At 41.2% G+C, this 14,916-nt stretch overlaps 1 protein-coding gene across 1 annotated transcript in view; it reads left to right on the forward strand.

The window, feature by feature from the left end:
• The window catches only part of brinp2 (bone morphogenetic protein/retinoic acid inducible neural-specific 2), a gene marked incomplete at its 5' end in the record, with an annotated part of 118,758 nt that overhangs the window by 48,815 nt on the left and 55,027 nt on the right, over window positions 1–14,916 (forward strand). Inside the window, one exon of the mRNA XM_079285408.1 lies at window positions 9,460–9,565. Coding sequence (XP_079141534.1) covers window positions 9,460–9,565 — 106 coding nt within the window. The remainder of the gene's footprint in view (window positions 1–9,459; window positions 9,566–14,916) is intronic.

Consider the following 14,916-nt stretch of genomic DNA (forward strand, 5'->3'; position numbering starts at 1 on the left):
GGGGCAGACACACTCACCACATTTAAGAGTAGGCTTAAGACTTTCCTCTTTGATAGTGCTTATAGTTAGGGCTGGCTCTGGCTTGCCTTGGACCGGCCCATGGACAAACTGGTATAGGCAAAAACTACAGGGGGACTTCCTACACTGAGCACCTCTCTCCTCCTCTTCTTCACCTCCGTCTGTATGCATTGATGTCCCATTAATGCTCATTACTAACTTTACTTCTTCCCCGGAGTATTTGTGCTTCCTCGCCTCACAGGATGACCGCAGTTTTATCTGGACACTGGTTCTTCAACCAGCCATGGCCCTGCTGACACCTACAACGATCTTCATTGTTAACATTATTAATCCGATTACTGATACCATTAATACACAGTACTGATTTTGTCTCTTCCCCGGAGTCCTTGTGCTTCCTCTCCTCACAGGTTTCCATGGAGCATGGTTTCATCTGGACCCTGGTCCTTCCTCCTACCATGGCCCTGCTGACTCCAACTGCTAATATCACTGTTATTATTACTCACATTAGTGTTTCATATTACCGATACCATTAATGCACATTATTGACCTGCTTCTCCACCAGAGTCTCTGTGCTTTCTCGCCTCACAGGTTCCTGTGTATCCTGGTTTACCTGGACCAGGTGTTGCCTCCTGTCGTGGTTGTGTCATACATTGCATGTGCTGTAATTACATTGAATGTGTTGTAATTCACTATCCTGTTCTACACATGACATCATTGCACTTCTGTCCATCCTGGGAGAGGGATCCCTCCTCTATTGCTCTCCCACAGGTTTCTTCCTCTTTCCTCCCCGTTAAAGGGCTTTTTGGGGAGTTTTTCCTGTTCCGATGTGAGGGTCCCGGGACAAGAGGATGTCAAACGTGTACATATTGTAAAGCCCTCTGAGGCAAATTTGTAATTTGTGATTTTGGGCTCTACAAAAATAAAGTGAATTGAATTTAAGAAAAGCATTTTTTATTACCAATGTACTCCATACAGGGATGTTAAAAAATAAAGTAAAAGCTATATACTGAAAAATGATTTCAGTTCTGAATCTCAACACCTTCACTGCAACTTCAATGTCCCATAATTCTTTGGGATGTCAAAAATGATGTCATATAACAGGAGAAGTGACTTCTGGGTAGTCATCTGTCAGTTCTTGTTTGGGATGTGAAAAAGTTACAAATTGAGCTTTGCTGATCACATGTCTGTTGAGCCCGGTAGAGGAAAAAATAATCAAAGTTAGAAAAACAAAATGAAACCTGTACATTTGCAAAATGACTCAAACGTTTTGCTTACATTTCCTGAAGGATGAGGTATAATTCTATATTTCATTATCCATGTCACCTTATCCCATGAACGAACATGTCGTTTTTCATTTTTAAATGAGTAAGTACGGTAATGTCCTAAAACAGCTGGGTACTGTGGCTTTTTGCAAACATTACTGAAACAGGTGGAACAAGAGGGGTTTTTTTTTGGGGGGGGGGGGGGGACTATTTTCAGCTGCGGATCAATACACATGTGACTCGTGAGTATTTACAGCGGCAGCAGCAGTGTACGTGGGATTGAGTCAAAATAGACTTGTGTCCATGGTAATCATGGAACATGTTTCATGGAGCCTATAATAAGATATACCAGGCTTTAGATGCACAGATAATACTTGTTTGTCTTATTTTTCAAACATTAAACATATACACAGTGGCCACGTCACTAGGTACACCTGTCCAATCTATTAAATATGACATCTCAGCCATAAATGCTACCTTTACACAGTTTCTTTTTACATTGTTGGGTTTATTCAACGATACAATTATTACTGAGATCATAGTTAAGGTGTACAACCACGTATTGCAGTGAAATGTGAAATGCTCTAGAGACGCAGAATCAAAACAAGGTATTTATACCAGCCGGCACAGAGGAGACAGATAACACACAGGAGACTAAGGCAAAAGTGTTTAGTCTAACAAGAAGCAGTTGATTGCAGAAAGAACACGCCGGTCGCTTGATAGAATAAAATGGAAAAGTGACCTTTGTACCAGAACAAATATGTCAATGTGTTCAGACATCCAGACGCCCGTACAAAATGAATTTTCTAACAGCAACATATCTCATAGAAAATATAATGTGGACATGTTAAAACATTTTTATCATTACATATTGTACAATGTGTTGACAGGTGTGGTCATCAGACCATAACCGATTGGTTCCAAGATAATATTTTGGCCAATGTGTTTCACCTCTTTTGCCCTCCATACAAAGAGTTTACCCAGATGACACCAAATATCAAACGCGATTGGCCATTACTACTCCCACTACAAATGGAAACCATCACGATTTCCATTGCCTACAGATTCTGCATTCATATGCAGATATCCGTTTATAGAAATTATAAATTGCGTTTACGGCTGAATAGATTGCAATACATTGTGGCGTACCCAACACCTGCCTTATTCTATACATTTCACTGCTTGTAACATTACTTACTTGTCATTATATCAAATAAAAACATGGCTGGATTAACCTATTAGGCAGTCCTTGTGCACAACCCTGCTGTTGGGCCCCTAATGATGTGGTGGAGAGCTTTTTGTTGTGCTGGGCCTTCAGATTCAGATGAAGGAGCCCATTCAAATCCAAATGTTTGTTTTAACTTAAAAGGGAAGGCAAGATGAGTGCTATCGTTTGATATATAGTGCATTGATAAAGTGGTTACATGGGCATAAGGATGTAAATAATATAGATTTGTTAGATCAGTAATCACAATCCAAAAGGAAGAGGAATTCATCAAAAAAGAAGCAGTTTTCAGGGTCATAAGAAAACAAACACGACCTCTGCCATGTTTGAATAATGCACATTGTTGAATAAACACTTAAAAAAATAAAAACCTAAAATGGCCCAGGTTGAAACATCCACTCAGTGAAGGGCTCGGGAGTTTTCAACAAAGGCACAGACGGGGGTAGCAGCTCTCAGGCGCGTTATCATTGAAGTTGCTCACATGAGTTACAAACAAGCCCAGCGTGTATTCGGTGTTACGCAGCTCAAAGCTATCAGCTCTGAAGCGCTGGTGGGTTCTGCAAACAAAGGAAGTCAAGTATAAAGTGCAGACTGCAGGGATTTTGATAACCGTCAGAATCAACACTATTAAACAGAGATGAAATAATCGCGGAAACATATAAATGGAATTGTTGCCTTAAAGTAGTCCTGGATTTTGGGTGGAGAATTGTTTTTTCATTAGAGAACAGATCAATCGTGACTCGTCATGTCGTACCATTTGGCCACAATCAAACTTTGTGCTGCACAGTGTGTGGCTGGAGTTGTGTTCGCTACAGTGATTCTGTCCATGTGGAGCTTGCGATCATGATTTTTGTCCGAAAACATCAGCATCACCGTGTTGCTACGGTAAAATGTTGTACTGTCTGCAGACACCCAGCAGAACACATTGACAGACTGTCTGTGCTGCTTTAAAGCTGGAGAGCGGGTGTTCAATGTTGAACGTAACTGCTGTGAGACAAGTAGTTTTGGTGTTGTTTGATATCTTATTAAAAGTTTACGAAAGGTCATGGTTTGAGTTGCAGCAACTTCCAAGGCTGTACAATGAAGAGCCGTTCCTCAAATGACCACTTGATCCACGCACAAGTCCAAGGAGCTGACGGGATTGATTTACGGGAGTTGTAGCGATTTCTTATACGATTTCATGTGACAATTACAAATGAATGAATTAATTGAAGTGCTTTGGGATTCTTCAATTAAAATCAGACAAATAAATTGATTGATTTTATTTATCATAGATATATACACATTAGTGCTGGGCAAGTTAACGCGTTATTATCGCGTTAACGCATTCATTAATTAACGCCGACAATTTTATAGCGTGTTAACGCATTTTTTTTATTTTGAAAGTCTGTTGCTCACTGGCAGCGGAAGTCTTCAGACTACGTTGATGTAGCGTGTGGGAGAAGTATAGATAAACTAAAGCAAGACAAGCTAACAGATGCTACAGAGAAGTGGATACAAACTGCAGCTGATTAGTGTTGTGGAAGATGTCGGTCTGAGGAACATTCTCAACGAATGACGGCATGTATGAGCCTCAAGAATGAGCTAAGAAAGTTAGTGGAAAGATTAACGTGAGACAACATCCGGTTTCGTCAGATCAACATCCGGTTTTCAGAATAAGATACCAACAAAGTATGAATTATACACAAGACAGACATTTAGCTGAAACGTGCTGAAACATGTTCTTCCTGTTGCACAGCAGTGGAACGTTTCACATAAAGTCAGCACACTGAGCACAGTTAGTGAAGAGATAGAACTGCTGCTGTGTAAAAGGGAATACTGCTGTTAACAAGAACCTGATGTGTTTAAAGTGCTTACAAACCACATGTTATTGCCCTTTTGTTCATATAGCAGTACTTTGAAAATAAAAGTGCGCAATACACTACTTTTGAATTCACTATTGAACTTTGCCATAACAATGTGATTAATCGCGATTAAGCACAAAAAATCCATGAGATTAAAAATTGTAATCGTTGCCCAGCACTAATTTAATATATATATATATATATATATATATATATATATATATATATATATATATATATATATATATATTGAGAGAGAGAGAGAGAGAAAAAATAAGGACGTTTGATTCTTAAATAAATACAGTTACATGGATCGATGTTGATCTGGTGTAATTCAGACTGCAATTTGCAGTCCATGGCTACTTGCTCCCGAATGAACCAAAGGTTAAGAGGTTAGCTGTAGCTAGTTAGCAACCAGACAATAACCTCTAGTCTTGAAAAGTGAAGCCAATGGAGAAGTGCCTTAAAGCTGCATTCTCTCTCCTGGCCATCAGGGGGCGACTCCTCTGGTCTATGAGAAAATGACTCTACTTCTCTCTTGATTTATTACCTCAGTAAACATTGTAAACATGAGTTTATGTCTCAATCACTAGTTTCAAGTCTTCTTCAATACAGCATGATGTTCATTTAGTACATTATGGTCCATTTAGAGTCAAATAGACGCAGGGCGGGGCTACTGCGATTGACAGGTTGCTCCCGCGGCATAGTTTTTCCTCTTAACCTTTAGTTAACAACTTTAACCTTGTCACAGTCACAAACCATAGTCTACAAACAAATGGGTGACGTCACAGTGACTACGTCTACTTCTTAGTCTATGCCTGTAACTTACAGTGTGGGATATTGTTCTCCAGAGAGCTCTCATTTCTTTCCTTACTCCGTATGTCTATGAATCATACGACTTAAGGACATGGGCAAATGTTTCACTCCAGTAAACATTTTCTACGTTTGCATTTTAATCAGCAACACCCAAAGAGAATAATACGCCAGTTAGCATCCACTTGCATTGACTGAGATTGACTCAGAAATTCCCTTTTAGTTCAATCTGAACACACTTGTAGAAGGCTGACTTTAACTTGAACAGAGAGCTGATTTTGTTCCACAGTCAAAACAAAAAACAGGAATGAGATGAAACAGTTGAGACTTTTTCATTATTAATAGCAGAGATTATCTGCGCCCACATCTCGAACAACAACAACCCAAAGCTTCTCTTCCCCCTCCACTAATCACCCGTTGCTTCTCGCCTTTGTCTGGTTTATACATCTCAGCGATATTTGAGAGATTCCTCATTCCGCAGTGCCTTGAAGGCTAACTTCCATTTCTTTGGATAATAGATGCAATCTTAATGCAAGGCAGAGTGTGAAGATGTGAGACCAGGCTATTTTGAGGACGGCAAATTCACACGGGCGGCATAATTTGCCAAATTGCGTGATTAAGCTGGAGAATGGCTTGGCCAGAGGCCTCGCTCTGGAAATTCTCTCTGGTCTTTTGACTTGTTTTTGTCTCCGGCTTGATCTTTGAACATTTCAGTCCCTCCCAAGTGTCTGCACTTTGTCTCTTTGTGTACACTTGACTTTTGTCTCTTTCTCTCATCATTGCGTCGCCTCAATTAGCATATTTTTCATTGCATGTATGATGTGTGGGAAATAATTGTTTTGTAATTGAGCCTAATGGCAGAAATGTCAAGGGCACCTCTTCAGCTGGGGGGTTTTATTCATTCTTGTGGGAGAAAATACACAATTTAGTTCCTACTGAGACAAAACTGTAAGTGAGCGCCTCCCTTCTGTATTCCCTCCATACAAAGAGACTAAACGGTAAAGGCTAGTAAATGGTGTGTAAGAGAGACAGCACTTGGGGTAGCCACAAATAGCAGACTAATCTAAGAAGCCTGATCCTGCTGAAAAACTCACAGGGGAATCGCTGCAGTGGCAGGAAAATGTAGTTATGAATCAATGGTTTATTATATTCTGGCTATTTGGGGGTGCTGAATACTGGTTTTATCCCAATAAATCATGACATACATAGCCTATTTCGGTTTAAATAGCCTACCAATGACACTGCAAATTTTGAAGCAACTAATTTGCTTTCAATCAGTCTCCTTAGTGAGCATGAATGAATAAACTTGCAGACTAAGTTGCACTTTTCAAAATTTGCGAGACCATTGGAGCAGCATCTTGGCAACATATTTGCTTATGAATGCAGAATCTGTAGGCAACAGAAATCATTCTGCTTTCTGGTTTTCCGTCGTGTGCAACTACACAGACACTGCACAATGCAATCTCGAAACCCACCGGCTATTGTTTGAAGACCATTTATTCATCTGCATTGAAACATGAAACAATGTGGTCGTGGATGCCGTCTCTCAACTTCATTCTTGCATGTCGAGTTGCTAAATCGGACTGGTGCACGAAAGATTAAGTCATGGCCAGATCCATAATCCGGATATCTACTAGCTACACCGGAACATATTGACCGCAGCAGGCTCATCTTCATTGAGCCACTCTGAATTTACCTTGGTTGTAGTGTATTTGAAAAAACGTACAATCTCCTAGAATATTTAACAATTAGCGATTAAGCATTTCGTGTCAAACTGTACATAAATATTTGAAGAAGAAAAAAACAAGGACTTTATGCTCAGTATTCATCTTTTAAGGTGCATCATACCAATCTTCTTATATAAATATGCCACATTACACCATATGTTTACACAGCAAGGCGTTTCTGTAGCACTACAGGTCGTAATTGTAAGAAAATAAATTACTTTCGTGAAGCTGTTGTGAAGAAATGCTCATTAGGAAGTCTGTGCCAAGAAAGAGAAATCAGTGGTTTTATTAACCAACAACCACACAGAGGCGAGGAACAGAAGTCCCAGAATGATGAGCAAGTAATCCAGAGACATGTACAGCCGTAGCACAGCCTCACTGCAAGCTGCCACCAACAACCACTCTCACTCACTCAACGCCTAAGTGGCTTTATATACCCCACCTGGCCTCACCCTAATTGGACTGAACCACTGCATGGGGGTGAGGTAAATCGATGAAGGGAGAGGAGGAGACTACTGGGTCCCCCCCTCCTTCCTCTTAAACTTCAGATTGCCAGTGACTACAATGACACTTTGTAAGAGAAAGGAAAAGTCACAATTGGTAAACATCACCACTACAGAGAGAAGCAAAAATCTATTTCAATCACACCTTCTTACCTTACCTTGATTAACTTCAGCTAACTGATGGCTCCGCCCTGAGCCTAACGAGGCACAGGTGGCTTAACTCTCAGCCTGATGACAGTAGAAAATGTGTAACGGTAAAGAGGGGACCTGACAGTCCTAATGTAGAAAATAAAGGTCTCGGTGAGGGCCCAGACGGCCCTGACATGATGGGAAGTCTCCTTCAAATCAACCCTCCATTTTTAAAGGATGCTGTGCACTCAGTTTAAGCCACGCCCCTCTCTGTTTCACCAGTTAGAACTGGACCAATTTGAAAAAAATGTAAAAATAAACTTGAAACTACGATTCAATTGAACTAAGTCGTTTCACTGCCTAATCCTGATGAAATCTTACACCGGCAATAACTTTTTTTGGCCACTTGGGGGTAGTGGAAACAAGCTGTTAGCATAGCATTGATATATTATGGCCTTTTAATAGTTTCTTTTGGGTTTTTTTTGAGGGAAATAACAGGCTGCTTTCAAACATCTCATTGTCATGATTGAAAACGTTTGAACAGTGGTGTGTGGAGCACAAATGTTTCCTCGCCAGGGTGCTTTATTCCCGTTGCTGCTCTGTGCGCACATCATGTGCCCGGGTTTTGAGACTAGTTAAACGGCATGTTTCCATCTCTTTAGCTGCTGAATGCTCCATTGTGTTCACCAGCTAGCCTCTTGCTGTGTCTGTCTGCTGCTCGCTGCTGTACTGCACTGTGGCGTTTTACAGCCTTTTCAGCCTGAGAAAAAACAAACGCTATGAGAGTGAACCAAAACAGAAAGCTGCAGGCAAGCAACTCCAGCTAAACACTGAGCTGAAAATGGCCATCAGGTGCTCTGGAGCCTAAAGGGAGCTGCAGGTTCAGGTGCTCAATCTCACTCGAGACAGAACACACTGTAACTACAAGCTCTCTTCACATTGTCATGTTTGCTGGATTCGTATTATAGAAAGATAAATTACAGCCTCTTTAACCATGGTTTTACTGTCATAAAACACATTTTCTGATGTTGAGGTGTCAGATCAGTAAAAGATCAGTAAAAGATCAGTAAAAAAAAGTTCTTTGTGTCCTTGAAGAGGGCATGGACGGAGGAAGTATTTTGGTGTTAAATTTGGAGGACTTATTGACTTTAGAGCAGAGCTATGTTCTGGGTGTCCAGTAAAACTATTTTACTGCACACCTGCCAGCAAGGCTGGATTACAACCTGGGGAAATACCCTGGTGCCATTGCAAAAAGGGTCAAATGTACCATGGAACAAGTGCTAAGACATGCTAGTCTTAGCACTACAGGGATGCTAGTCAAAATATTATGATTTATACAAAAAATGATGCTATACTTGTTTTCTCTCTTATTGATCAGTAAAATAACTGTTAAATACTGCATGAAAGCCATGTAACATTTTTTTTGTAATTCTGATCAACCAATGGAACTTTTTGCAGGACAACAACATTTTTATCTTTAACATCTGATCCGCCCACAATCTGGTTGTTTTTCAACACACACACACACACACACACACGTGCATCGCCGGTCATTATCCAAACAAGGCACTCGACTTAGCTCGACCTTTGCTATGAGTCTCTTCAAAGTTGACACCCTCCCTCACAAACACCTGTGCTTCTCTCGCTCACTCTCTCGCTCTCTCTCTCTCCCTTCCCACCGCTCTCTGTGAGGCAGCTGCGGCTGCAACTGTGGGTGCGCGGCAAAATATGGTGTTAGCTCTCTCTCTCCGCTGTCAAGAGGCCTCACACCCAGTCCTCCCGCCTGCGTCCGCCTGCCAGAAGCCGTGTGCGTGACTGCCAGAAACGGGAAACAAACATCTGCCTCATTCACCGCTAATGTGGCATTGTGTTGAAAAAAAACGATACAACAACGGCAACATATATTTTAAATAGATCTGTGCTTCCTCTGTTTCCTAGGTAACCGAGACGAGGACGGGCCCTCTCGGCTGCAGTAACTATGACAGCTTGGATTCGGTTAGCTCGGTGTTGGTGCACAGCCCGGAAAATAAGATCCACCTAAAGGGTAAGGCTGGATAACACACACACACACACACACACACACACACACACACACACACACACACACACACCATCTCTCAGGTATGTTCATCTTAAATCTGTGCATCCACACACATCCCTGAAGAAAAAGGTCTGCAGGAGGATTTGACAACACATTGCAGCCACCTCCATCCGCCACCCTGCCAAGCCTCTGACCTCCCGTGTGTAGTAGTTGACCCGGGATGACTCTTTACTTTACGCTGCAGTAGTTTATATGTCTGTTCTGCCTGACTGGCTCTCAGTCTCACAGGGGGGGAAACTGTTATCTTGCCGAGCTGTAGATGGATCGTATCCAGCCACGCTGACCCCTCCCTGACCCCCTTCCAACTGCACCTGGAACACTCTGTGCAGAAGGAAAACTATAGAGGTAATCCGTGGACAAGCACTTTGTGTGAAATAAAAGTTGACATTCTGTCGGGCTGCAAAAAGAAGTCTGGCCAACATTCTTGGCTTAAAATACAGATGTAAACCTGTGGGGAGATCATGCGTTCGGTCATGTGTGCATCCGTATGTCTGTCCACGGCTAATCTTGCATGCAAATGCACTAATCGGGTTAATATTTGTTTCGTGCACATATATGATCGTATCTATCGTGGTTGCAGTTATTCACATTTATTGACCGGCTGGCAAGAGATCACCAAGTGCTTAATTAATCCCGAAGGAAATTTGGGTGCCAGCGAGTGACCAAAGATTCCAACAGAGGAATACGATAGAAACGATAAATAAAAATATCAACCATATATAAACAGTAGGGTGATAAGAGTGTAGAAGAAGTAACACTGACACCAGCTCAAAATAGAATAGCAATCAGAGTGAGGTAAATAGAAAGAGTAAGGTCAAATAAGTCACAGTGTCAGCCGGGCCCACATCCACATTGAGCAGGGCCCATCTAACTCATGTCTACATCTCACGCATCAAGCTCTTTTACTTCACTAGCAGAGTGGTATTCTTGTTAGTCATTACCATGATATAAGTATAAAATAATCACCCCACTAAGGGTGAAGTCTTTCATGAGGATTGGAGCATAGGTGTGAAAGCTGTGGGCGGAGTGAATAGATATGAATAAAGGATCAACCTTAAGGTTACAGTAAGGAGCAGTCATTATGGCAAATTCAAAGCTTTAACAGCCAACCCTGCTGATCTGGGAAATGAGGCAGTGCCTGCACTGGATAGCGTCTGATGTATTGTACCACGTCTGCATCAGCAGGTCTGCTTGGATCCTAATGAAACCGCCTAATGGCAACCGCCCCCCCCCCCCCCCTGTCCGTTACCGTTCGCTAACAAATGAGAACACAAACATTTTAAACATGAGTTTATGGTCTCAATCTCTCGTTTCAAGTCTTCTTCAATACAGTATGATGTTCATTTAGAGTCAGATACACCACTACATTTCACCTCATATCTCTAAAAAGGTTAGTGTTTATTGTTTTGTTTTATTGATAAGGATTTTATTAAAAAGGACGTGTTTGTCCTTCCTGTTCCATATTTTTCAATAAAATAAAATAAAGACATATTTTAAAATCTCTGCATTGTATAAATGTATGACACTAAGAGACTTTTGGCATAATCATAGATTCAGGATATTTGAGTCGGGGGAGAACAATGTGGGAAAACCCATATTTAATCAGAAATTTTTAGTTTTTTTAGTTTTCAGGGGTGTCTATCCAGCTCGTCGTTATTTTCTATTCGATGAAGCGAAGCAAATATCGTTTCTCAGGCAATCTGTGGATTGTATCACTTTATGTGTTAATTCTATTACTTCTACTTCTAAAATACGAATGAAATGATGATGAAAGCTTTCTTGAAAATGGTTTTTGGCACATAACGGAACATTACAGGCTTGTGGGCAGACTTTCTCATGGACACACATATTAAAAGAGCATAAACGACAGGAGAGAATATCTCAATAGCATTGTGCTCCCCGGCCACCCAGCCTTAAGAGGATAATCACTAGCACTGATCTGTAACCTCCTCCAAAAAAGGAGTCAAAGGTGGACCAAACTTTCTCGTCGTTTAAACTAAGTCCGTCCTTGGGACTGTCCTAATCCCGAGTGTGAGTGTTTCATTGAGCCACCGCTTCACAGTGGCTACACTTCAGATTCCTCCGAAGCTGAAGTGTAATTTGCTTTGCCATTGTACGGCCAAAGGTAATAGTGTTGTTGGAATGCAGTCGGCGTGCCCTGTGCTTCTGAAGTGATGAGTATTATCAGCATGGGATCTGGCTGCGGTGCTCTTTGTAAAACTCCTGTCTTGGATAAGGCCTTGAGAGTTTTTATTTTCTATGTATGAATGTGTTTTATACATTTATTCAGGAAATAACCTCCCATGACGCACCTGAAAACATTTAAAACTGAAGCTAAGGCTGCATTACATGTCTGTAATAACATAGTGTCAAACCATATATGATGTGACAGTCAGAGGTCAGGCGGTTCTCATTCTGTACTGTATGTCGGGTACAAACCACACGATCCGCTTGTACGTATTCTACATAAACCTGAGCCAGGGAGGGTGTCGTAGTAAAAGAGGTCTCGAGAGTTCGGTTGGATGGGTGGGTCTAAATTAAAAGCACCAGATATTCAACAAGGAGACCCCCGTCCACGTGTGAAACCCAGCAGTCAATGTTGAATAATTTGTCACGTAACTTCAGTACAAAGTAACTCCATTCTGTAGTTATTTCAACCCAATTTGTTACATAACTTCAATAGTTATGTTTACCCAAACATTGACTTTGATGTCACGTACATTCTGTTTCTATAGATATTTTAACCCCAAAACGGACTTATTTGTCACTTAACTTCCATAGCTAAGTAACGCCATTTCTGTGGTTATCTTCACCCAAACGTTGACTTACTCTGTACTCACTTATGTAACATAGTACCATAGTTATTTGAACACAAATGATATTTTTAATCTTCTGTTTTTAAGTAATGCCACTTCCTTAGTCATTTTTACCCACACCCCCATCTTTTCTGAAGCCTAACCAGGTAGTTTTGATACCTAAACACTGTTCGCTGTTGTTGCTGGATATTTGTAGAAAAAGAACAAAATAACTCTTCGTGAGATCTCATACTAACCGCTGTCTAAGGATGTGTTGCACTGGTGGAGAAGAGCTCAGAGAAAATGATCTCTCAGCTCAGCATTCCCCCGCAGCTTCACAGATTGTTCAGTGCCAGTGGAAAAAAAGCACAATTTCACACGGCGGTGTCAGCAGTGGTGTGTGGAGGACCCAAAACAATAAGAAAATATTAATAGCACAGCTCTCAACAATGTGAGCCAATGCTCTGTACTGTGACACGAATAAAGAAGGAATGGTTAAACATGAAGTTAGATGAAAAAAGAAAATGGCCCTTGACTAATAAGAGAGGCGGTCATGGAGATGTAAGACTTGATAATGTTGTAGACTACAGTACAGGATGTTAGGCTATAAGATGAACAGAGGATGATACTGATTGGATTCCTATTCTTCTGTTGTAAAGGTCCGATAGCTGCATGGAAACACCTCTAGATACTGTACACTGTCTACACATAGTTGATATTGTGCTCCGTTAAATGGTAAATGGACTATACTTGTACAGCGCTTTTCTAGTCTTTCCGACCGCTTTCACACTACATGTCATCATTCACCCATTCGTACATTGATGGCAGGGGCTGAGTGACACCTGCCTGTCAGACTGACTCATTCGTACACCGTGGGCACAGCTACGGGAGCAATTTTGGGGTTAAGTGTCTTGCTCAAGGACACATCGACATGCGACCAGCGGAGCCGGGAATCAAACCGCCGATTCTCTGATTGAAGGATGACCCTGCTCTCCACTTAGCACAGTCACCCCGTTACAGAGCTGAAGTGTCCTTCTATCTACTAATGGTGTGATTCATGATGCGTTTGCTTTGTGTTGATTTTGTAATGGGATTGGAGAACCACCGCAATGTCCGAGGGTAAACTTAAGCCTCTCATTCCAGCCAATTAAACTGATGGGTTCCATTTGACTGGAATTTCAGAACTCTGATCCCAGCGGCCCAATCAACAACAATTAGGTCATGCAAGTGGTTTCTGGCTTTTGTAGGGCTATTTAAAATCGGTATCTAGGTGCCGAGTGCAATCAATTATTAAGGAATGGATGTGGAGCTATTTTAAAAAGGCTATCTCTGTGGGAGGATACATTCAAATGTAACCGTTGTATCTTTGACTCTGTTCCAAGTAAAGGCCTTTCAATATTTTGCATCACAACGATTCATACTGGCTGGGATGGTAATTTCCGACATTTTCTCCACAAGAGATTTGAATAGATTCACGCAGGCAGAGAACCAACTACCGGTACAAGGATCCTATTGACCCAGAGAAGCATCTGGCAGTCTGTTTGAGGTAAATTGTTCTGCAGCCTGAGCTGCTGTGAGCTATATTCTAATCTAGTTTCTTTTAGCAAATGAATTTTAGTTCCCTCTCGTAAACAGATACGCAGTGTAGTGTGTCTAGATAACAGATACGATAGAGGTTTTTATTGTCATTGATACAACCAAATTCCATTCGGTAGCCCTCAGCCGGCCAGCAGCAGCGAACAACAACGATAAACAATATACCGTACGTTTCGGGCTATAGAGCGCACTGGCATATAGGCCGCACCATCTGACTTTTAAAAGAAAAAAAGATTTTGTACACAGATAAGCCGCACTGGTCTATAAGCCGCAGGTGTCCCCGTTGAATAGCAAGATGCTTTTAACAGTACTAAAGTTGTCTTCTTCTATGAACATCATAACATGTCGCTAGCTTCTAAGCTAATTTTAACATTACAGCCAATGGGGAAATGCTAACCGCGATCAGCATTTATGAATATAGTGAATATAATATATATTCATACATCTTTTCATGCAGACATACTTACAGACTAAGGTCTCTCAAGGCTACCAAACTGAAGAAGTAAAATGAAGCAGCGTGTCTTCTCATTAGAATCTAAAAGCAACGAGGCAATAACTTGTTGCTCGTAGCTGTAGCTTCTGAATACCGTAGCTGCAACAACAGGACTCAGGACAGCAGTTATATTGCAAACCAAGATGATTTATTTCTCTCACTCAAAAACACGAACACAAAAACACGCAATAACTGTCATTGAACAGCAAGATGCTTTTAACAGTACCGGTACTAATGTTGTCTTCTTCTCTGAACATCATAACATGTCACTAGCTTCTAAGCTAATTTTAACATTACGGCCAATGGGGAAATGCTAACCGCGATTAGCATTTACGAATATAGTGAATATAATATATATTCATACATCTTTTCATGCAGACATACTTACAGACTAAGGTCTCTCAAGGCTA

The sequence above is a fragment of the Melanostigma gelatinosum genome (genome assembly GCF_949748355.1).
Source record: "Melanostigma gelatinosum genome assembly, chromosome: 15".
In the NCBI taxonomy this organism is placed as follows: Eukaryota; Metazoa; Chordata; class Actinopteri; order Perciformes; family Zoarcidae; genus Melanostigma; species Melanostigma gelatinosum.